The sequence below is a fragment of the Sesamum indicum genome, linkage group LG5 (assembly GCF_000512975.1).
Source record: "Sesamum indicum cultivar Zhongzhi No. 13 linkage group LG5, S_indicum_v1.0, whole genome shotgun sequence".
Classification (NCBI taxonomy): domain Eukaryota; kingdom Viridiplantae; phylum Streptophyta; class Magnoliopsida; order Lamiales; family Pedaliaceae; genus Sesamum; species Sesamum indicum.
Window position 1 is genome coordinate 18,324,201 of NC_026149.1, and position 25,332 is coordinate 18,349,532.

Genomic DNA, 25,332 nt, shown 5'->3' on the forward strand with positions numbered 1-25,332 from the left:
ATCAGAGTGGCGCAGCGGAAGCGTGGTGGGCCCATAACCCACAGGTCCCAGGATCGAAACCTGGCTCTGATACGGAGCGGCTTCCTTACTAATTCTTCTTTTCATTTTGGCATATTTCCAGAAAAGTTTTCAGCAACCCTTTGTGGCAACTGGGGAAGTAGCTCAAATGGTAGAGTTTCAATTTTAAGTTGTGTGATTGAGAATCTCCGAGGAGTAGTGTACTAAAATTGCAAAATTTTGAAAATACGATGGAGTATATATCTTTGCCATCTTGATCTTTGGATGTCCTGAAAATGCCATTCTTGCTAAATTGTAGGACCAAAAGTTCAATTTGACCAATTCAATGATCTATTTAGAGCATTTTTTAACCAAATAAATATGTACATATATTCAACTCTTGAATAATATTACACGAACAAGAACCAACATTTGACCATCACTCCAACATCCAATAAGGGATTTAAATTATTTTTGTTAAATAAATCAATCACGACTATATTAGAGATATCAATCATTAACAATTAGTATAAATTGCGGTGACATCCTCTAAGGGGTGTTAGCATAATATTTTTTAGGGTGTGTTTCTGTATAATCTTAGAGAAATGGGCACATGGCCTTGTTAACCAAGGCACTTGCTAACCTCATTAACCCCCAAACAAGAGGTTTCGGATGGGTACATGGTCTTGTTCCCAAATATAACACCAATTGATGTGGTTTGCGAGATATTGTCCGCTCTGATATCTTGAAAAATCATAGTTTTGTATAGAAAAGATGCCTTGCTAACGAAAAGACACTTTTGGGACATATAAATCACTCAAATTTCTCGTCTACAACTGATGTGGGATGCATGCCTACATAATCAACCCCAAGACAAAGGCCCCAAATGATGTGGCTTGCATCTTAATCGAGTGTTTTTGTATTTCTATTTTTGAAACTTCTTAAATTAAGTGGATTTAAGCGAAAAGTTGTAAACAACTCCCTACCAACTTGTGCAATTTATAGGTAAAATTGTGAATGTTAAGTTGTTTTTCCAACCTCAACTTTTTTTGACTTTTAATCTTTATTTTCAAATTAACACTCCCAACTTTTATTACTACTTGACTTATAAATTCTTTTATAACTTATTTTCATTACAAAAATAAAAGCAATTGCAAATACCCTTGACATTATTTCTACTTAAACTTTAAATATTGTGGATTATGAGAACAACGTCCATTGGTGCAAAGTAATGCAATTTACTTTGGACCTTTTGCAATGGGCGAATGGCAATACCCCGTAATATTGAAAATGAGCACATTATCCCCTTATAAAAAAAATATTATAATTTACCCCCCTATACTTCTTAAAATGAAGCAATTTACCTCTTTATATAAGGAGGTAAATTGCTTCATTTTAAAAATTATAGGGGGATAAATTATTGTATTTTAAAAAATATAGGGAAGTAAATCGCTATTTATTTTTTTATAAGAGAGTAATTTGCTCATTTGCGATATCGTAAGGGGATTGATTGCATTTTTTTCCCTTTTGCAATCATTGAAAGTCCACATTAATTCAAAATTTACTGCAACATTTGAGTGTAATAGAACAGAACTCAAATCCATGTTCAGCCATCCTGGACATTATCTCTTGTATTATATTTCTCAAGTAAATTAATGCATTGAGAGTACGTAGAGTATCTGTGTCAGCATTAAGCACTTGTGTTGGATAGGAATTGAATCATATTTTTTAAGGCAAGATGCATGAATATCAACCAAATTTGCACAACTTTATTGAAAATCAAATTCGATTGTCAAAAGTATCTTAATTTAAACTTACGAACTCGAGTTTAAAGAAATTAAAAATGAATATATATATGAGATTATAATATGTATTTGTCATAAATAATTATTATAAATTATTTATAAATAATTCAATAGCCATTGTAATTAATCTTCAAATACAACAACGTATTTCATCTGTTCGCTCAAAAACATAAAATAAAATAAAAACTCATCAAACGAATAACGAATTCAGTGGCTTCTACAAATCATCACTATTTATGATTTTTCTTGTTTATTATGGTAGGCCAAATAGGTACACAGGAGTGGCACCCCACAGACCTATTAGGAAGGAATGCAGCCCTGTAGCTGACTTCCTATCACTATGAGACAAGATTTAAATTTATGAAATCAATACACAAGTCAGGACGTATGTTTAATTCTATCTTCAATTATAACTATGATAATGCTCGACCCTAACCGTTAAATCATAATGATGGGTCGTTATTAAATTTACGGATAGGGCCAAGGAAAGTGATAATAATAATAGTAATAATGACCCATTTTACTAGCACCAAGGAGAAAAAGATTTTTGGTCTCAATCATGCAAGATGACATAATATATGACAGTAAGATGTATTTATTACCTTAATTAAGGTTTTGTGTCACAGTCCATTTCCTTGAGGTTTAAAATTTATAATTTTGAAGGAAAAATATATAAGTATATATAAAATTTAATGAATTTACTTCCAAGATGACGGAAAATATACTATATTGCTTCTATATAAATAGGCCTCGAGACGAGCTATTGAGCACCATATCAGCACACTAGCAATAAGTGGAAAGGGTTTAATAGTGTACTTAAAATTGGTTAATTTTCTTTGATTTATAATTAATGGAGATTCCAGTTGTTGATTTCTCAAAGATTGATGGAAAAGAGAGGGCCGACACTCTGGCTTTGATTGACCATTACAGTAAAGAGTGGGGATTCTTTCACGTATTCATTGTGATTAAATGGCTTATTATTTTACTGAACGTCATATTTTTTAATTGATTTTTTATAATGGCAGCTAATCAACCACGACATCTCTGAGGAGCTCCTGGACAAAGTGAAGAAGGTGGCGACTGAATGCTACAAGCGGGAAAGGGAGGCTGGTTTCAAGAACTCAAAACCAGTACAATTGTTGAATGAACTGGCGGACAAGAAGAGTGATGAGAAAATAGAGAATGTGGATTGAGAGGATGTGTTCCTACTTTCAGATGAAAATGATGATGAGTGGCCGTCAAAAACTGTTTGTTTCAAGTTATAAAAAAATTTGTTCTAATTATTTTCTATGAGTTTTACTTTCATAATAACTTTTGTTTAACAAATGAATGTTTCTATATATTTTAGTCACTTACAGATGGAAACTTCTGGAAAAAATTTAATTAGTCCATTGTAGTCCACATAAATGTTTGACAACCGGAATGAAGCATTGTAGAAACTTGTATTCAAATATTCTATTTTGGATGCAACCAAATATCCATAAAATAAATTTATTTTTTAAAAAACGTGAACATCTTCATGCAAACATGAAATTGAAGCATAAGTTAAGTACTTAACTAATTATATTTGTTTACGACAAGGAAACTATGAAAGAATACAGAGGTGAACTAAAAAAACTAGGGCACAAAGTTATGGAAGTAATGGACGAGAATTTAGGCTTGCCAAAACGCTACATTAAGAATGCTTTTGATGATTGAGTAGACAATGCAGCCTTTTTTGGCACTAAGGTCAGCCATTATCCACCATATACTTGGTTGCTCGAACCAAGAGGGCATTAGATTTTGAAACGGGGCCTTGTGAGAAGGTGTTGGCCTTCACTTTTTGTGTGGCGAAGGGTTACTCCAGGGCCGCAGAGTGGAACCTTTGAAGGTACTCCCTTTATGGCTTATTATCCCTTTGGCACATGACGAAGAGGCTGAGCTTCGTTTTCCTATTTTTCCAGCTACTAGTGAACTGGTGCAGGAACAAAGATCTAAACTCCTGGAAGCTTCCTATTGCTCCCGGGGCAGCTGGCTAAACCACTACTGCGAGGCTCGAGGGAAGGTAGTTATGAAAACTCGACATTTGATCCCATCTGTATACCTGTGCAGCAAAGCTGCATTTTTAGAACTCGAAAGATGTTTTTGGGTGTCAGTAGACCCATCATACTCAACGATACCAAGGGTACGACAATTCGTAGGAAGCTCATCCTCCATCACAGCGTCTCTGAAGGGGACACCCTATTGTTCTTCTCCTGGAATTCCTGCTATCTGATGTTGCACATCCTAGAGGCCCTTTGAAGACGTTGCAATCAAGCCAGCCAATGTTGGGGAACCTCTGTACTGCAGTAGGCCGACCCCCTGTTACAGTAACTCCTTTTGGGGGACTTCCTTCTAATCCTCCTTGTAGGGTACCTGCTTCCAGCGCAGGGGCTGAGCGAGCAGGTACCATTATCGCCATTTGTGCCTAAATGGTCGCTGCAATTGCTTGTTGGATTGCACCCAGCAAGGTTGGGAAAAGTTCACCTAATGTAGTATCCAAGGAGGTGTTTCGCCTTTGAGGGTCGAACATGGTTCAGTCACCCTGGGAGGCAGTATCGGAGCTGGAAAGGATGGGGCGGACCCTCCTATTGGTGTCAGAGAGGCTCCCATAACAACCTGCAAAGGCTGATTGCTGTCGGATGTCTCCACGGTATTCTACTTGTTAGCAGGATTGTTGGGGTTCTCCATGGTATCTCACGCCTTTAATTAATGTCGGCTCTTTAACTTGTTCTTGGGCTGTAATTCGTTGGGCCACCCACATTAGTAATATATATATTAAAAGTTGTGGTGAGGCTGTGGGTTGGGTACCTGCTTGCCAATTTCCCCCTTTCTATATTATTATTATTATTTTTTTAAATTCAAACTTTTTTAAAAATTTTCATTATAATGAGCTCCAATTTACTCCTTTCAAGTTTTAATATATTATAATTTGAACCTATGATTTATTTATAATTAAATCTAAATTTTTTTAATAATTAACAATTAGTCTCTCAATTATATATAAAATTCTATGGACGTTACAAGAACTTAACTGAAAATGAGTTGCAATACTCACCAGTTGAAAGAGTCTGCTTGGCGATGTTTTATGTCATCTAGAAGTTGAGGCATTATTTCAAAGGGTGGACATATATCTTGGGCTGATCTAGTCAAGTTTATGATCTCAAGACTAGTGCTCTTATTGGCAAAGTGTTCCATCGTGTTTGATATAGGGTCCATTGTGTTCAAACAATATGAGATAGAATATATACCCCAAAAGATGGTCAAATAACAAGCTCGCACCAACTTCTTAGTTGACCACCCTATGCTAGTTGAATGGGAGATATCCCACGAATTTTTAGATGATGACGTGTTTTCTGTTGAAATCTTTCTGACATGGACAATGTTCTTTGACGGGGTGGCGTGATCTAACGGAGCGGGAACAGGTGTTGTCGTCATTGCATGAGAAAAGCAAGTATTAACTTACTCCATCATTTTCGTAGGACAAAGTAGTAACAAGAGTATCTACAACCACATTATGTTTCCTTTTGGAAGTGGTTGCAACAGAGTTTGTTGCACCAGTCTCAACAGCCTGCATCACTCGATTATCTTTAAATCCATTCTCCAAATCCAGAGGATAATTGAGTTTAAAAAAGACTCTTGTATTGTTCTATAAAGGAGTGCTATTGCTCTTGGCCCACCAATCCACATACTCCTTCATAACTAGGGGAAATGAAGAAACGTTGTTGGGTATGAAGAGTTTACATGAGGAACCTGATAAAATGCAGGATTGCCTAAGCGTTAGGTAGTTGAAGTGCAAAACTACGATAAGGTACTTGAAGATATGTTTGTGTCGTTTACCACCAAACTCTTGCCTTGATGATAAAAATGAACATTTAGAAGTCTCGAAAAGTTAATGCATTGAAATGGATCATGCAGCTTGGTTGGTTCAAAATGTCTGGCCATGTTCTCGAAGCATGATTCATGTGCTTAATTTCATATCTAGATTTAAGGTTTATATGTTTTAATTTTTGTATTTAATTATGTGCATGAGAATTTTTTTAAAATTTGAAATTTTTGAAATTTAATTGTTTTTTATTGTTCTAGAATTTGCAAAAAAACAAAACAAAACAAAAAGTCGAAAAACACATTAGACAGTCACTACCTATCGGGTGGCTGGCACGCGGCGGCAGCTAGAGCGTGGGTGTGGCAAGCATCACGTGCGCATCCACCTAAGCGCACTCACACCTGGCTGTCGGTCGACCCTGACCGATGTTTCCTATTTTTTCAAATTTTTTATTTTTGTCTGAATATTCTGCTTATTTTTCCAAAATAATTAATTTTGGTCGAGATTTGGTATTTTTCAAAATTAAATTACTAAAATTAATTTGAATTGATTTTTCAAGTAAGAATTAATTTTTGAATAGGTCGCATATGTCCATAATTAAGTTGCATTATTTTACATATTTCTTGGATTGGATGTGTAATTAATTTAATATATTAGATATTATTATCTAACGTATGGTTTGCGTTATATGTTGGTGCATGATTATTTGAAATATTTTATGTTTATATGTTAATTGGATTAACATGGATGATCACAAAGCCTTTTAGACTTTTTGGATGGTTTATTTTTTGTTGGGTTCGGGCATGCGTGCCTGTTATTTCTTATCTTTTCATTTTTAGCCTAAAATATTTAAGGCTTGATTCATCCCTATTTATGTACTCCCCTCAACTGTTGATTGGGATTTCTTTTTACGTTGTAATGAGTGTAACATATTAGAGGTAGGTTTTCTTTTATTTTTTGTAATAATGGTAAAGAGCAAACCCAGAAGATGAAGGCGCATGGAGCAGGCCATGGGTTGGCCAACAGAGATCCATGAAGAACAGGTGTGAAGGATGGAGCCCACGAAGAAAATGAAAAAATAAAGAGGTGTTACTAATGACAAGATATAGAAATATTAAATGAAGGATAAAATTGAAAGTTATATATTTTCTTTTATTAACATCAATATTTTCTATCCAAACTCTGATGTAAAAATGAATTCGTATTTTTAGAGAAAGTTTACGTGTAATTGACCCTTTAATGTAAATAGTAGTGATTAGTCATGTTCTACTTTCTTAATTAATAATAATGATCTCCTTGTCTCGATTTGTGGCTTTTTTTTTTTCTTTTTCCTATAGTGAAAATAAGGATCAAATATATTATTAATGTATCTTAATGTTAATAGATCATGAATTAATAATTATCTATATATAATTTATAATATTCAACTGTTAATAATTAATCACTACAATAAATCAGTGTACTGATGACAAGATATCAAATGAAATTAAAATTTTAAATTGTTACTAAAATTATATATTATATCTATTGATAATAATTTTGATCTTGTCATAATATAATCATTATGGTGAAGAATTTTGCATTAAATTATTGCCATTGACAATTTATAGTAACGACTTAGTGAAAACAACAAGGGTATCGATATTCCTAAACTCATTCAAAATACATATTTGATACAATTTAGAATTACGAATACCAATTCAGTCACAATTTAATATTCATGTACATATGTAGCTATAACTCCTGACTCAAAATGACACTGCTGACCCGCCTACAAGTCTTACAACTGCATACGATCTAACATCAATATAATAAATGAGTCGCTGCGATCAATCCCTTGAAAAAAAAAACGTGGCAAAGAATGAGCTGTCAACTCAGTAAGTATAGCTAACTAACTTCTATATATATTTATATACACATATGCCACGTACAATAAAAGACCAATTACATGCAATGATTCTAATCAACCAATATTTGTTATGTAATTACAAAGCACTCAATGCCCATAGTCATGCAAAACCAATACGAGAATTGAACATCAACCACAACATAATATTTGATGTTATCGTTATTTTCTTAGGGCCCTACTTAACCAAATTAGAGTGTATCACTCAATGGCATTTGCCGGCAATCACACAGCACATAGCTTGTGACCATATCACCACTGATACCACACAACACACAGCTCGTATGGTATCTCACCATTTGATATCTCATCATCAATCATACCACACAGCTCGTATTATAATACATACCATATATCGTTGTATTATTTATTGTCGATATTATGCTAAAGTATGTGAATAATAAATTAAGAAAAATAAATATATAAAAATATTCAACAACATATATTATAGAATTATAACTAATTTAACATTTTAAAATCATAAATTATAGAACTAAAATTGTCAGTGCGTTACTTACAGAATCACGGGTTATTTGCTACATTAATAGCCATTATAAAAATATTTCGTGGCTTTTAGCCTCAACAAATGGTTTAAACATCCTGGCAAAACCTACAACAATTCACGAGTTGATAATTTTTGCAGCCTATTGGAATCTTATTATTATTTATATTACTTTTCTTTAGTGTTACTTATTGTTTAATACAGAGTATTTTAGTCATATATAATTAAATTAAAATGATGAAAATTTTCTAATTATATGCCCTTTTACAAGATATAAATATAGATTGATACATAGGAAAACATAATAATGTTAATGATGGTAATAGAACAAATAATATAATAGATATTATGAAAATAACATAAATAACTTTATGTGTATGACATATTAATGTTCGAAGAGAAAATATTAATACTCAATAATTAGTTAGCTATAAGAATTTTTCGAATTGGTTGATATAAATATAAATAGATCTTTTAGAAGCTAATTAATAATAATTTTAATTTACTTTTTTCTTAAAACAATTAATGAATTCTACGAATTATGTCATTCAAGAAAATATAGCAATAATTCAAATTACATCCAAGAAAAAAAAAAGATTAGGCACTTTATTTATTTCGATATCATTCATAGACGTACAACCGAAGAAGCATACGCTCAAATAAAGCATTTTGCTACAAGGACAAACCCAAACACATCTCATAACACAAACACACACAAGTGCGCACACACACACATTGCATCATTTCTCAACACACATGCCTAAAGTCTCATGCAACATCCCATCAATTGTTTTAGACTCTTACACAGCTTTTACAGCTTGGAACCTTGGTTCTTTAGGTTGGAATTTTTGTTTAAGATAAACGGACATGTAGTCCCCAAATACAAACTTTGGATACTTGGCAGCGTCGCTCGTCTTGTTGTCCACTTTGGGACCGAGCAGTTGTGGAGCAGGTGCTATGGTTGCCTTGAGTGATGGATTGTAGAATGAAGCAATTGACCTTCTTTGTCCATCCGTTTGGGGCACAACCCGATGTAAAATACTCTTGTACCTCCCATTGCTCAAAACTTCAATCTGATCACCTGTATTAATGACTATAGAATTTTTCAAAGGTTGCACATCAGTCCAAACCCCATCTTTCAACATTTGAAGGCCTTTCACCTCATCATCTTGGAAGAGCAAGACGACGCCCCCAGCATCAGTGTGGGCTCGGAGAGCATTTACTTTCTCTGGGTGGGGGCACGGTGGATAGTGGCTCACCTTGGTGCCAAAAAATGCAGTATTGTTTACTCCACCATCAAAAGCATTCTTGATGTAGCCTTTTGGCAAGCCTAAATTCTCATCCATTATTTCCATGACTTTATGTCCTAATTTCTTCAGCTCAGTTCTGTATTCCTTCATGGTTTCTCTATTGTAAGAAACATAATTAGTTAAACAATTAGCAAAAAATTTCATTTGATGAATGCATGGACTTGTTCCTACTCTGAAAACATTCAGTTTATTGTTTGCATATGTTATCTTGGTTCCATATATTTTCATATCAACCAAAACTAAGTTATTCAAAATTATTCATATGTAAACAAAAACTATTATTAAAGTAATCTCATGGAGCATAATTAAAATAAAGTTGTGCTTACATGAAACCAGGGGTTTTTGATGGCCACTCAGCATCATTCTCATCCGAGAGCAGAAAAACATCCTCCCAATCCACATTCTCTATTTTCTCATCACTATTCTTTCCTAGCAGTTCATTTAGCAACTGGACTGGTTTTGAGTTCTTGAAACCTGCCTCCCTTTCTAGCTTATAGCATTCAGTGGCCACCTTCTTCACCCTGTCCAGGAGGTCCTCAGAGATCCCGTGATTGATTAACTGTGAAAATCAAGAAACAATTTAGTCAGCATACCATATAGTAAAATAGCAAGCTACTATTGTCATTTGAGTACCTGAAAGAATCCCCACTCTTGACAATAATGATCAATTAGAGCCAGAGTATCGGCTCTCTCCTTTCCATCAACCTTTGAAAAATCAACAACTGGAATCCCCATTATTTATAATTCAAAGAAAATTACTAACTTAAGTACACAATTAAGGACTTTCTCTTATTGCCAGTGTACTGATGTGGTGCTCAATAGCAAATCTCTGGACCTATTTATATATGAGCGATTTCGAATTACAAATGTTTTTATTTGTTTCTTCCTCAAAATTATGAAAATTTTAATCCTTAAATACGGATATGGAAAGTGACACCAAACGTTAATTAAGCTAATGCATCTTATCATCATTAAACCAATTGTTTAATCCATACTAATTACGCATTTTAAAGGATTCTTATTGGGTTCATATTCATGCATCATGTCTTAAATAATGATTCAATTCCCATCCAACAGAATTTCGTAATGCTGACACAGATGATGTATACATACTCTCAATGAGAATTAAAGACAAACATGTCCAGAGTGGCTGAACATAGATTTGATATTATGCTCTTCTTCTTTCTCTTTTTGGATTGTCTTTGCACTAAAATAAAATTGCTTTAGTTTGGACCAATGGATTTGATTCTTACACCCAATTTTATGTTTTATTTAGAAAAAGAATGGTCCCAATTTATTGGACCGTACAATCAATCATAGAAGGGAAGAAAGATCATTTCGGTCCTTTAAGTTTTTATGCGATTAATTTTAGTTCTTTAAGTATACGCATTTTCAATTTAATCCTATAACTTTTAAAATGGCTTAAATCGGGACCACAGATGGATGTTTGGACATTTTTACCCTTGAGCAGATTTTAAAGTGCTATTTTAGTCCATTTACGTTAAAATTTTAATTTTCACACATGCTCACCTACAATGGTATCAAAGCCTAGATTTATTTAAAAAATATATGATTATATTATATTTTAATATTATTTATCCACTAATGGAGGAGACTCTTTGAGAGAAAATGGAACCGAACGAAAGTTCGAGTTACTCTGAAAACAGGGAATATTTCCAAATTTTGGAAATACAAAGAAGAGAATTTCTCATGGAAATTCTTGACAAGTGTTACCACGGTCCCAAGAGGATTGATCCAAGACTTCTCATGCCAGAAGATGAACAAGAATGGCTAAGAAATTTTAAAGTTCGACAAATACTATAAGGGAACGCAGTGAGGTGTTTACTCTCCACTGAACACCATGGTAGAATCCCAGCCAGGAGAAACGGAACGGGTAAATTCCTACATAATTTCAGTTCTAAAAATTATGATTAAAGGAACTAACTGAAAAGAACTTGGACGGGGTACATCAAAGATCTCCCAAGATTTGAGGGAGATACAAAAGACAGTTCAAAACTATGGACATAGGTTAATTCACATACTTATGAAAATATAATCTTTGAACGAGAAGGTGGACGAAGTTTTTAAGATCCTTACCGATCTAAAGAAGAACCTTACAGATCTGAAGGCAGAAACTGCAGATCTAAAGAAGAACCAAAGAGAGAACCCTGAGACATCAAAATCCACAAAAGAGCGAATTAGGGGCGCCCTTGGAACAATACCTCTTCTACACCAGAAGGGGAAGGCCACAGAGATTTCAAAGCCAAAGTCCAAAGAAGATCTGATTATTGCATCTATCAGATCTATAAAATAATGGAGGTAAAGAGAGAAGATCTATCATATCTACAAGAATTGGCGGAATCCTTCTCCCAACTCGGGATTGTGTAATTAGTCAATATCCAAATAAATGAAATCACTCCAGCACTACCACCACCGGAGGGAAGAAAATGTTCTAATGATCCTCCACAGGATCAACCGATGAGATAAAGTGCGGATTTTCACACTAATGTCACTCCAACATGTGTGGGAACCAGGCTAAAGGAAAATCCAAAGAGAGTGCCTGAAAATACACCTTGGGCAAGGACCATGCTCCAGCCCTTACATCCATATGGCGCTATACTGAACCTGGATATTATCAATTTTCGAAATACCGAGAAATTGATAGACGAATGAGTTGTAGACATCAAGATAGCAGCAACTACCCAAGAGCTCGACAAGGAAAACTTCATAAAGTTTGTGGAATTGAGCATGGAGGGATTTGTGAAGATCGGAAGGGATAATACCCCAAAAGATACCAAAGCCAGCACCCTTGCCATTAAATATATCTTATTTTTTATATTTTAAAAAAGATAAAAATATCTCTTGAAAAGAGTCCCAAAAATATTAAATACGTGCACCATTAGTTAATTTCTTGCATATTTAATTTTTGTAGAATACAATTTATATAATAGATTGGAAAAAAGAATGAAATACTGACATAAATCTTATTTTATACAAAATCTATTTTACATATAATGAAAAATAAAAAATTTCGTGCCACGCACCACACACGTGTATTTTACTAGTGTCAAGAAACAAGAAACTCAGAGCTTTTATTCAAAAAAATAATATTTCATTATTATTTATGTCTTCTAAGCCTAATACTACAGTGGACTACATGTTTCTTGCAATTATGTATTCCTAATCCTAATACTCCTCGGACGGAGGAGACTGCAATTCAAATAGGACAACTCCAGCAGAGTCAGAATCTGAGTCAACATGAAATTCTCCTCTCCGCTGGTGTCCATATATGTATCTATATATATATACACCAATACCATCTACAGACAGAAAACATATCTATCCTTTACTTTCAGCAAGTATTTTGACTACGTAGGAAAATTCGAAATGGAGAAATCGGTGAAGAGCGCTGCCGCAGCACCTGTGAATATGCGTATTCCGTTTGAGCTTTGCTGCAACGAGTGTGGGCGGCAAACGTACAAAGGTGACAGATTTTGGGGTTTGAAAGAGAAAGCTGGAAAGGACTCGTGTTTTGGCGTAGAGATTTACAGGTTTCAGTTCCAATGTCCTTCCTGTCGTGCTGACTTCTTCATTAAATCGGATCCCGGGCGTTACGATTACATTGTGGAGTCGGGAGCAACTTTGGTTCCGAGGAAATTTTAGTATAAATAGATAGAGTAAGGTAGATTGGTTTTAGAGAAAAGATGCCATTTTTCTTTTGAGAATCACTGAAATCTTTGTTCGATCTATTTTTTTTTTACTTGTTCATAGACTGATTTTCTGGGATTTAATGAATTTTTATAGCTTTAATTTTAGTTGCAATTTTGCTTCGTAAACATGACGATAAGGAATTTGTGGTGACTTCTATGGTTTTAGTTGAAGAACTCTCCCTCTCTCTGGTTTGAGGTGTCTTCCTGCAAAAGACTATCACCCCTAAAGAACTACTGCAAAAGATTTTGCTGGAATTACGACTTCAATTTGACAACAACTAAAGTGATAAAATTGGGTTCTTAAATAATGATTCAATTCCCATCCAACAGAATTTCGTAATGGTGACACAGATGATGTATACATACTCTCAATGCATTAATATTAATGAGAATTAAAGAGAAACATGTCCAGAGCTAAAATAAAATTGCTTTAGTTTGGACCAATGCATTTATAAGAGCCCTGGACGAACAACTGAATCAAGAGTCTGCTCCTGTCAAGTAAATAAAGCTCTGCTTGGTCCACCTTCTGGGGGGATTCTAGCGGGCCTCTCAGTATGGAGCTAAGCTGTTTCCCCCGAGTCTGAAAGCTAGACGGGAATGTCCAGCCGTTGGGGTTATTGTTAAAGGCAGATTTATTTAGACTAATGGTTCCAATTTATATTGGACTGTACAATAAGAAGGTTGAAATTAAGACCTTTTACAAGTTATAGGACTATTTTCGACTTTTGAGAATTTCATGAGTAATTAACTGAAACTATACGAGGTCTAAATTATGGAATAAAAGTATAATTTTTCCAAAAATCAAGCTAACAGTTTTCTATTTTATGCTTGACTAGTCGATAAATCAAAACAAAACATAAATACGGAATGAGTTTTTAATTCAACCATTCGTTTTATTCCATAAAAAATTGTGTTTCATGTGGGATAACTATTTAACGAGGGAAGCCATGTGGTATGCTAACTTTTGGAGCTGGAGGGTACACTACAAAAAAAAGTGAGATTTGGAGTGGGTTTATGAATGATTTTTTGTGTGTTTGGAACAGTTTGCAGGACAATGGACTTATTTGGAGCGGTTGAAAATCCGTCCTTACAAATGGCGTTACAAAATTTTAGGAACAATTCAGGCCAAACCATTTTTATTTGGGACAGGAACTGTAACACTTTACGAAAATCGTTCCTAATATTAAATTTGTCAAAACAATTTACTTTTTTTAATTGGAACTGTATTAGGAATGATCAGTCTTACTTAGGAACACTTGTATAAAACTGTTCTAGTAATGGTATTAGAAATGATTTTTTTGAGTTTGGAACGCATACTTAAAACTGAAATAGCAATGGTATAGGTACGGTCAGCAACTATTTACAAATATATTTTTAATTAATTATGTTTATGAATTTAATTAATTAAATAAATATGAAATAATGGAATGTAATAAACAATATGAAACATGAATAATTAAGAAAAAATATTATATTAATATGAAAAATTATCTAATTACAAAAATAAAAAAAAATTAGAACCTAATCTAACCCCTCCTCGTCAGTGACATCCATATCGTCTTGGTTCGAGGCCTAGGCATATGTCGGAGGCGGTTCTGGAATGTCCCCTGCAAAACAAATAAAACTATTAGTACTTTTAATCAAGAATTATTTTTTTCTAAAACAAATAATATAAATAGTCTACTTACCTCCACCTCAGCCGCCCTGGGCCCACTTCAGCCGCCGTCCTTTTTCTTGTAGCATTTTTCAAATAACTCCATATACTAGGGCGCTCGACTGAGCTTTGTCTCCTATAGAAGAAAAAAACAATTGTCATCTTATTTATCAATATTGTCTTTTGTTGATAGATGAAGATGGATAAACCTAACTAGTTCTACTGAAAAATTCACTTGATGGTCTAAACAAGCTTAAAGGTATGCATCATCTGTTTGTATGTAGTTATAAAAGAGCTATACATTTTTAAACAATTATTAATTATTGAAAATATTGTCCTCAATTTGTTTTCTATTTTTGATGATTATGTAATTGTATTTTAATATGAAATATTACCTTAATATTGTTATTGTTGATATTATTTTATATTATTAGGAGTATTGATCTAATTTTGTGATTATTGACATTATTATATAAAAATATTATTACTGAGAATATTTTTTAATTTTGTGATTATAGACATTGTTATGTAAATCATGTTATTATTGGGAATATTTGCCTATTTTTTGTGATTATTGACATTGTAACGTAAATAATATTATTATTGGGAATATTAGCCTAATTTTTGCGATTATTAACATTATTATCTAAGAATATTATTATTTGAAATATTGGCCTTAATGGGTATAGCCGAACACATTTCGGCCCAAGAACAAGTTAAAAAGCCCAAACACTCCACCCCTTGTGCATGGCCACGACAATGGAGGAAGCTCACTACGCACGGCCCAAACGCGCTCAACCCAAATACTCGTAGTTGGCTCACTCCTCATACACACGTCAGTCCTTGAGGTTTGCGTGGCACACACAAGTGGTTGGACTTTTAATTTCAACTGCACCATGAGGAAAAATATGAGTCACAACAAAAGGTCCAATCCAACGAGAACATAGTTTACCCGGAAAAAGTTTAAGTTTGGAATGAAAAAGCAACACTTTTTTTCCAATAACAATGACTTTTCTTGAGAAGACTTGATCATGGAAAACTTTAGTCTTGTCTTTATAGATCCTTGAGTTTTCATAAGCATCATTTCAAATTTCCTCAAGCTCTTGGAGTTGCAATTTTCATTGACACCCCATCTCATCCATCGTCATGTTAAGTTGTTTGATTGCCCAAAAAGCCCTATTTTCAAGCTGAACAGGAAGATGACAAGGCTTACAAAATATCAAACGGTATGGGGACATACCTATTGGGGTCTTGTATGCCATGTGGAAGGCCCATAACGCATCATCCAAGTGAATGCTCCAATCCTTGTGATTGGGATTAACTGTCTTTTCAAGTATGGCCTTGATCTTACAATTGGAGACTTCGGCTTGACCATTTGTTTGAATGTGGTAGGCAGTGGAGACTCGATGAGTTAAATTATACTTTTTGAACAAAGCACTTACCATCTTATTGCAAAAGTAGGTCCCTCGTTCACTAATGATAGCTCTAGGCATTCCATACAGAAAAGATGTTAGTCTTCATAAAATCTATGACAGTTTTAGCATCATCTGTACGTGTGGCTTTTGCTTCAATCCACTTAGATACATAATCTACCCCAAGAATGATGTAAGATTTACCAAAAGATGAAGGAAATGGTCCCATGAAATCAATTCCCCATACATAAAAAAATTCACACAAAAGTATAGAGGTTAGGGGCAGTTGACCACGGGGATCGAGATTTCCCGTCATTTGACAATTCTTTCAAGATTTGCAGAATAGACAAGAATCCTTAAACGAACTTGGCCAAAATAAACCATATTCCAATACTTTCAATGCTGTTCGTTTAGGCCGAAAATGCCACCCACAAGCATGAGAGTGACAAAATTCAAGAATAGATGTAACTTCGGATTTGGATACGCACCTCTTTATGATTTGATCTGAGCAATACTTCCAGAAATATGGATCATCCCACACAGAGTATTTTGCATCACTTCTAATTTTTTCTCTCTTTGCTCTAGACAAATCATTAGACAAAGTGTTAGTAGCGAGAAAATTTACTATATCAGCGTGCCATGGGATTGCCCCTTGTGTGGCGAGGAGATGTTCGTACGGGAATTCATCTTTCAAGGGGAGTGAATCTCCTTCAACTATCAATCGGCTGAGATGGTTGGCAACGAGATTTTCCAACCCCTTTTTGTCCCTTGATGGTTAAGTCAAACTCTTGAAGAGTATCCACCATGCCTTGGCTTTGCGTCCTTTTTTTACAAGAGATACTTCAGTCCTGCATGATCAGAATAAATAATCACTTTTGTACCAAGCTAATAAGAACGAAATATTTCTAATGCAAAATAGCCAATAGTTCTTTTTCCGTGGTGGTGTAATTGCTTTGAGTGTTGTCTAATATCCTTGAGGCGTAGTAGATTACATGAGGGTCCTTTCCAACTCGTTGGCCTAGAATGGCGCCAATAGCATGTTAGTTGCATCACACATGACCTCAAATGATAGTTCCCAATTTGGAGGATGAATTATTGGTGCGTAGGTCAAAGAATCTTTCAACTTACCGAATGCTAGTTTGCACTAATCTATAGTGCAAAACTGTTTTGATTTCTTCCACCAGATCTAATACTTTCTAGCAAGATGGTTAGATCCATCTCTCCACGATCTGATGTGGACTATATTTAGAGGGGTTCCACACATGAACCCTCTAAGTGAATGGGTTCCAAGAAGGAAAGCCATACAAAAAAAATGATGAGGGTAAATTTCTATTTATATTTCTACATCTTTGTTTTTCTTATGGTTCTAAGGTCGTGCTTTATTTTATATTGTACACCGGACGCGAGGAAAGAATCAAGGATACAACCTTTGATTGAGATTTTATATGCCTTAATCCTTAATTTTCAATTTTTCGTGCTTTCGCCGCAGTTCCTGGGCCAATCCTCTCCGTTCAAGTGGTTTCAAAGCCCGATTCACTATCTAGGCCTAGAATCTAGCATGTATTGCATGAATTAGCATGTTTAGATATTTTTATCAGCTCTGGAAGCATGATTCGTTAGCTTAATTTCATATCAAAAACTAGGATTTATACGTTTCAATTTTGCATTTAATTTTGAGCATGAGAATTTTTTTAAAAATTTGAAATTTTTGAAATTCTTTTTTTTTGATGTTTCAGAATATGTAGAAAAAAAATTAAAAATTTGAAAAACACAATAGACAGTTGCTGTGGCTAGCACGGGCGCGGCAAGCATCATGAGTGTTCATCCACCTACGTGTACTCATGCTTGGCTGCTGGCCGGCACTGATAGACTTTTTCTATTTTTTCAAAATTTTTATTTTTCTGAATATTCTGCTTATTTTTCCAAAGCAGTTAATTTTGATTGAGATTTAGTATTTTTTAAAATTAAACTACTAAAATTAATTTGAAATGATTACTTAAATAAGAAATAATTTTTGCATAGGTTGCACATATGTCCAAAATTAAGTTGCATTATTTTACATATTTTAGATAGTTAGTGTAATTAATTTAAGATATTAGATATTACTATATAATGCATGATTTACTTTATATGTTAGTGCATGATTATTTGAAATATTTCATGCTTATATGTTAATTGGATTAACATGGATGATCACGAAGACCATTGAACTTTTTGGATGGTTTATTTTATGTTGGGTTGGGGCATGCATGCCTCTTATTTCTTATCTCTTCGTTTTTAGACTAAAATATTTAAGACTTGATTTATCCCTATTTATGTACTGCCCTCAACTGCTGATTGGGATTTCTTTTTAAGTTGTAATGAGTGTAATAGGTTGGAGAGGTTTATTTTTATTTTCTGTAATAATTGTAAAGAGCATACCTAGATGATGAAGGCCCATGGAGGAGGCCATGGGCTGGCTCGCAGAGATCCATGGAGAAGAGGTATGAAGGATGAGCCCTCAAAGGAGATGAAAAAATAAAGAGGTGTTATAATGCCCATATCATGTTAATGGGTTAAAAAGCTTGTAATAGTGTAGGCTCACCCTTAGACCAATCATAGATCATTGTAGGATCAGTGGGTCGCACAGGTATTTGAGTTTGTGATCATCCAACAGGGGTGTGCTAGGCTTTTATTTTTGTGCACGATGCATTTTTATTAATGATTTTTGTATTTAGAATATTATGCATGCAAAATACGAAAATGTGATACGGTCTCGATCATATAAATAAATAACTCTCACTTGGTTGGACCAAGTTAAATATTAGACCCTAAAAATAACATAAATAAAGGCTTGTTATTCGATGCCTTCCATCCGTAGTAATGTAGTAAGGAAGCTAATTTCACCTATACGTGGTCTCATAGGTCGAGAATATCTTGGGAGGCAAAATATCTTGGGATCTCATAGGTCGAGAATGATAATGGATACCTCCCACAAGGCTTTTTCTATGTAAATTATAAAAGTGGAGTATGGAGAATTTCGCTTGTGGACTTCAAGCACACTAGAAAAAGATTTTTCGCCATTTGATAGTAATGGACTTTTTTAGAAATAGTGCAAGAGTTAATGACTAAAATCCAAGTCCTTAACTAGAACACAATATTATGATAATCTACTATGATTTTTCTGTTTATTGTAGATGTCTAAGAGTCCACTTAATTTCATACTTCAGGCAAATAATTTTGATAGAACAAACTATTCTTATTGCCTGAGAAATTTGAGGATAGTTATCAATTTTGAGAACCAAACTTATGTTCTGAATAAGTCTCTACCTTGAATATTTCTGGAAGGGTCCATGCCTGGAGAACTTTTGATATACGAGAAGTGGCATGAGGACAACCGGAAAGTACACAGTATTGTACTGGGCTTGATGAGTAATGAGATCTAAAAACAGTACGAAGTGTACGAAGACTTTTGAACGATAATGCACAGCATGAAAGAACTTTATGAGGTAGCAAACCGACATATCAAACATATCGTGAGGAAGGCATTCTTCAGTGCTAGAATGATTACATCCATCCATTTATATTACAAACAATGCCTTTCATTATGATCCATCCGTTTTTACATAGTATATATTGTATCTATTGATAATAATATTGATCTTGTCACACTATAACCATTATGGTAAAAGAATTCTGCATAAAGTTATTGTCGTCGGCAATTAATGCCATTTATAGTAAAGACTTAGTCAAACAATAAGGTATAGGTTTCCTAACTCATTCCAATTACATATTTGATACAATTTAGGATTACGAAAATCAATTCAGTTACAGTTTAATATTCTTGTAAATATGTAACTACAACTCCTAACTCAAAAAGACATTGTTGACCCATCTACAAGTCTTACGATTGGCATACGATCGAGGTAGATGAGTCATTCCGATCTATCTGTTGAAAAAATACATGGCAAAGAGTGAGTTGCCAATTATACATATATATATACACATATGGCACGTACAATAGAAGACCAATTACATGCAATGACACCAATGAACCAATATTTGTTATGTAATCACAAAGTACTCAATGCCCATAGTCATGCAAAACACGAAATAATATTTGACGTTATCTTTTATTTTCTTAGGGTCCTACTTAACTAAACTGGAGTGCATCACTGAATATCCTTTCCCAGCTATCATCATCATTATCTCAATCATAATACTCCTTTTATTTTTTTCCCTTCAAGATCACACAACACATAGTTTTGTATGACCCCATACCTCTGATAGCACACAACACATAGCTCGTGTGGTATCCCACCATCTAATATCTCATCATCTATCATATCACACAGCTCGTATGATAATACATACCATATATTGTTGTATTATCTATTTTTGATATAAATGCTAAAGAAGGTATAATAAATTAAAAAATAAATATATAAAAATATTCAACAATATATATTACTATTTAAAATTGACCATATAATTAAAATTATTTAATCAATATTATATATTTTATTTGGATAATAATAAATTATGGTACTTTTATTTATACATTTAATCTTTATACAAAAATAAATTTAATAAACAACTTAGTAAATATAATATTTTTGTAATTAAAATTATTATTTAATATGACATATATAAACTTTATGTTATATTATAATATATAATTGTATTATGTTATACTTTTTTTAAATTGACAAGTAATTCACTTATAATTTTTTATGTATTTTTGAGTTTTATATTTATATTAGGATACATACTATGCATTATGCAATCTATTTTATTATTTATATGTCAAAATTTAGTGATTCCTATGAATTAATCTAGAAATAATGATATGATAATAATAGTGATGGTTGAATATTTTTAATTATTTTAATTATTATTTTATTATATATAATGAGATAAAAAAATTTAATCTACAATTACGATTTCTTAGAATCTGGCATTCGATTCACACCAAATTTAAATATATATAAGACCGTGTCCATAAGATTATATCGGACTGTTTGATTTAAAATCACGTGGCCTGATTCTACGATACACCGACTTGAATGATTATTCTTATGTTCCGAGTACGATATCTTGACATCCGTATATCCAATAAGTCTAAAACTTTACCAAGTGTATTTTTCTGTAAGTTTGATCATTTCTAATGGTTTGATGTGAATTTTAATCGTACGATTAACCCATGTTGTTCAACAATGTAAAATGATAGTTACATCAATGTAATACTAACATTTATAAATATATAAATTTACTGCAGATTGTGAACATATATTAATCTCAACTATCAAATATTTCTATGTATTTCAATTGTATTATTTCAGATAATTAATACTTTTCTATAACTTTAAACTGTTCATTATGATTTTTTTTTGTATATTTTACTAATTATATTACTACTAAACTAATCGGTAGTTTATATTTATAACAATAAATTAGAATTTTATACTATATTTTCGTATATTTATTATATAGTATACATTATACAATCTATTTCATTACTTATGAATTATGTAAAAAATTGGTGCTTCCCATTATTTAATCTAATAATAATAATAATAATATAGTATGCATCATACAATCTATTTTATTACTTATAAATTTATGTAAAAATTTGGTGATTCCCATAAGTGCAAAAAGAGAATTTGTGAAATGGGTGTAAGAAAATGAATTCGCATTTAGAGGAGGTTTACTTGTAATTAATGTTTTAATGTAAATAGTAGTGATCAGTCATGTTCTACTTTCTTAATTAAAAATAATGATCTCCTTGTCTCCATTTGTGGCTTCTTTTTTTCTTTTTCCCATAAAATTTTAAATTGTTATTTAAACTATATATTATATCTACAAGAAGGTTAATGCCATTTATAGTATTTTGTGGTGAAGAATTTTGCATAAAATTATTGCCGCAGACAATTAATGCCATTTATAGTAACGACTTAATGACAACAAGAAGGTTATAGGTATTCGTAAACTCATTCCAATCATATTTGATAAAATTCTTATATAATTTTTTCGTTCGTATCACACAGCACACAGCTTGTATGACCCCATCACCACTGATACCACACAACACATAGCTCGTATGATAATACATACCATATATTGTTGTATTATCTATTTTTGATATATATGCTAAAGTATGTAAATAATAAATTAAAAAATTAAATATATAAGAATATTCAACAATATATATTATAGAATTATAATTAATTTCACATTTCAAAATCGTAAATTATAGAACTAAAATTGTCAGTCCATTACTTACAGAATGACGGATTATTTGCCACAGTTATAATAGCTCTTAGCCATAACAAATGGTTTGGACATCCTGGAAAAACTACAACAATCATTGCATACTCGTGGTCTATGATGATTTGTTACTATTATTTATTATTAATTATAGCATTTAGCCATAATTATATGTTATATTTCTTGTACTAAAATTATTGCATTTATTTTCACGAGTTGCTAATTTTTGCAGGCTATTGGAATCTTATTATTATTTATATTACTTTTTTTTTACTGTTATTTGAGGTTTAATACGGAGTATTTCAATCATATATAATTAAATTAAAATAATGAAAACTTTCTAATTATATGCCCTTTTACAAGAGTTTTAGCTAGTACAGATATAAATATAGATTGATACATATATAATAAATAATAATAATGTTAATGATAGTAATAGAACATATAATCTAATATATATTATTGAGAAAATATAGCAACAATTCAAATTGCATTCAAAAAAAGAAAAAAAAAAAGAACAATTGAACTATTCCAGATAGAAGACAAGATGGACACTTTATTTATTTCCATACCATTCATAGACGTACAAGGGAAGAAGCATATGCTCAAATAAAGCATTTTGCTACAAGGACAAACCCGAACCCATCTTCATAACACAAACACACAAGCGCAAACACACACACACATTGCATAATTTCTCAACACACATCCCTAAAGTCTCATGCAACATCCCCAGCAATTGTTTTAGATTCTTACACGGCTTTTACAGCCTGAAATCTTGGTTCTTTAGGTTGGAATTTTTGTTCGAGATAAACGGACATGTAGTCCCCAAATACAAACTTGGGGTACTTGGCTGGGTCGCTCGCCTTGTTCTCCACTTCGGGACCGAGCAGTGGTGGAGCGGGTGCTATGGTTGCCTTGAGTGATGGATTATAGAATGAAGCAATTGACCTCCTTTGTCCATCTGTTTGTGGCACAACTCGATGTAAAATACTCTTGTACCTCCCATTGCTCAAAACTTCAATCTGATCACCTGTATTGATGACTATAGAATTTTTCAAAGGTTGCACATCAGTCCAAACCCCATCTTTCAACATTTGAAGGCCTTTCACCTCATCATCTTGGAAGAGCAAGACGACGCCCCCAGCATCGGTGTGGGCTCGAAGAGCATTTACCTTCTCTGGGTGGGGGCACGGTGGATAGTGGCTCACCTTGGTGCCAAAAAATGCAGTATTCTCTACTCCACCATCAAAAGTGTTCTTAATATAGCCTTTTGGCAAACCTAAATTTTCATCCATTATTTCCATGACTTTATGTCCTAATTTCTTCAGCTCAGTTCTGTATTCCTTCATGGTTTCTCTATTGTAAGGAACATAATTAGTTAAACAATTAGCAAAAAATTCCATTTGATGTATGCATGGACTTGTTCCTTCTCTCAAAAAAATCAGTTTATTGTTTGCATATGTTATCTTGGTTTCATATATTTTCATATCAACCAAAACTAAGTTATTCCAAATTATTCATATGTAAACGAAAACTATTATTAAAGTAAATATGATGGAATATAACTAAAACAAAGTTCTGCTTACATGAAACCAGGTGTTTTTGATGGCCACTCAACATCATTCTCATCCGAGAGTAGAAAAACATCCTCCCAATCCACATTCTCTATTTTCGCATTGCTATTATTTTCTAGCAGTTGATTTAGCAACTGGACTGGTTTTGAGTTCTTGAAACCTGCCTCCCTTTCTAGCTTATAGCATTCAGTGGCCACCTTCTTCACCCTGTCCAGGAGGTCCTCAGAGATGCCATGATTGATTAACTGTGAAAATCAAGAAACAATTTAGTCAGCATACCATATAGTAAAATAGAAAGCTACTATTGCCATTTGAGTACCTGAAAGAATCCCCACTCTTGACAATAATGATCAATCAGAGCCAGAGTATCGGCTCTCTCCTTTCCATCAACCTTTGAAAAATCAACAACTGGAATCCCCATTATTTATAAGTTGAAGGAAATTACCAACTTAAGTACACAATTAAGGACTTTCTCTTATTGCTAGTCAACTGATGTGGTGCTCAATAGCTCATCTCTGGACTTATTTATATAGGAGCGGTGTCGTATTACATATGTTTTTATTTGTTTCTTTCTCAAAATTATTAAAATTTTAATCCTTAATTATGGAAATGGAGAGTGACACCAAAGCTTAATTAAGCTAATGGATTATATCATCATTAAACCAATTGTTTAATCCATACTAATTACGCATTTTCGCTTGGCAGCTTGTATATCACAATACAAATAATTATCCTGCTTGAATTTAAACTCAAGTAATGTTGTTACTACTTAGCTTAATGTTACAATTATTACATGCATGTTATGAATTTATGAATATTTTGATTTCGGCAAAATAATATTTTTGGTCATGTAACTTAGAATTTTTCTACTTTTGATCTTATCAGGGTTAACTTTTAGTTTCGTAATTTTAAAATAAAAAAAGCAATTTTGGTTCAATGACACATTTTCGTTAGATATCTAACAGAGAAGACCACGTAGCCATTAAGTGTTTGGGACCAAAACTGTTACTTTTTTAAGTAAAGACTCTAATAGAAACGTGTTAAGCATGTAGCATTTTTTATTAAAATTTTAACGAAAATTTATCATGGGACCTAGAGTCATTATTGCTGGAATTAGTTACGACTTCAATACTTGGATTTTTTACATTAAAATTTGACAACAACTAAAGTGCTAAAATTGGGTTCATATTCATGCATCATGTCTTTAAATAATGATTCAATTCCCATCCAACAGAATTTCGTAATGCTGACACAGATGATGTATACATACTCTCAATGCATTAATATTAATGAGAGTTAAAGAGAAACATGTCCAGAGTGGCTGTACATAGATTTGATATTTTGCTCTTTTTGGATTGTCTTTGCACTA

At 33.1% G+C, this 25,332-nt stretch overlaps 2 protein-coding genes, 1 non-coding gene and 1 pseudogene across 3 annotated transcripts; 2 read left to right on the forward strand and 2 right to left on the reverse strand.

Moving 5' to 3' along the window:
* On the forward strand, nt 1-72 carry TRNAM-CAU. Its single transcript has one exon. It is a non-coding gene; the product is annotated as a tRNA-Met (tRNA).
* LOC105162967 lies at nt 2,653-3,581 on the forward strand (annotated as a pseudogene).
* Nucleotides 8,640-10,190, reverse strand: LOC105162916 (1-aminocyclopropane-1-carboxylate oxidase 5-like). The gene is made up of 3 exons (XM_020693975.1): nt 9,998-10,190; nt 9,691-9,923; nt 8,640-9,461 (listed from the first exon to the last, which is right to left on the reverse strand). Exons 1-3 carry the CDS (start codon nt 10,097-10,099, stop codon nt 8,855-8,857), a joined length of 942 nt encoding a protein of 313 aa, XP_020549634.1. The 5' UTR covers nt 10,100-10,190; the 3' UTR covers nt 8,640-8,854.
* On the reverse strand, nt 22,881-24,435 carry LOC105162918 (1-aminocyclopropane-1-carboxylate oxidase 5-like). Its single transcript, XM_020694004.1, has 3 exons — nt 24,283-24,435; nt 23,976-24,208; nt 22,881-23,745 (listed from the first exon to the last, which is right to left on the reverse strand). The coding sequence occupies exons 1-3, from the start codon at nt 24,382-24,384 to the stop codon at nt 23,139-23,141; spliced, it is 942 nt and encodes a 313-aa protein (XP_020549663.1). The 5' UTR covers nt 24,385-24,435; the 3' UTR covers nt 22,881-23,138.

What these genes read in the sequence shown, in the direction of transcription:
- LOC105162916 (XM_020693975.1), bottom strand. Translation starts at nt 10,099, where the DNA reads ATGGGGATTCCAGTTGTTGATTTTTCAAAGGTTGATGGAAAGGAGAGA. An exon ending in AAGAGTGGGGATTCTTTCAG is followed by an intron (nt 9,924 to 9,997) that starts GTACTCAAATGA and finishes TGATTTTCACAG; the next exon opens with TTAATCAATCACGGGATCTC. An exon ending in TCAAAAACCCCTGGTTTCAT is followed by an intron (nt 9,462 to 9,690) that starts GTAAGCACAACT and finishes TTCTTACAATAG; the next exon opens with AGAAACCATGAAGGAATACA.
- LOC105162918 (XM_020694004.1), bottom strand. Translation starts at nt 24,384, where the DNA reads ATGGGGATTCCAGTTGTTGATTTTTCAAAGGTTGATGGAAAGGAGAGA. An exon ending in AAGAGTGGGGATTCTTTCAG is followed by an intron (nt 24,209 to 24,282) that starts GTACTCAAATGG and finishes TGATTTTCACAG; the next exon opens with TTAATCAATCATGGCATCTC. An exon ending in TCAAAAACACCTGGTTTCAT is followed by an intron (nt 23,746 to 23,975) that starts GTAAGCAGAACT and finishes TCCTTACAATAG; the next exon opens with AGAAACCATGAAGGAATACA.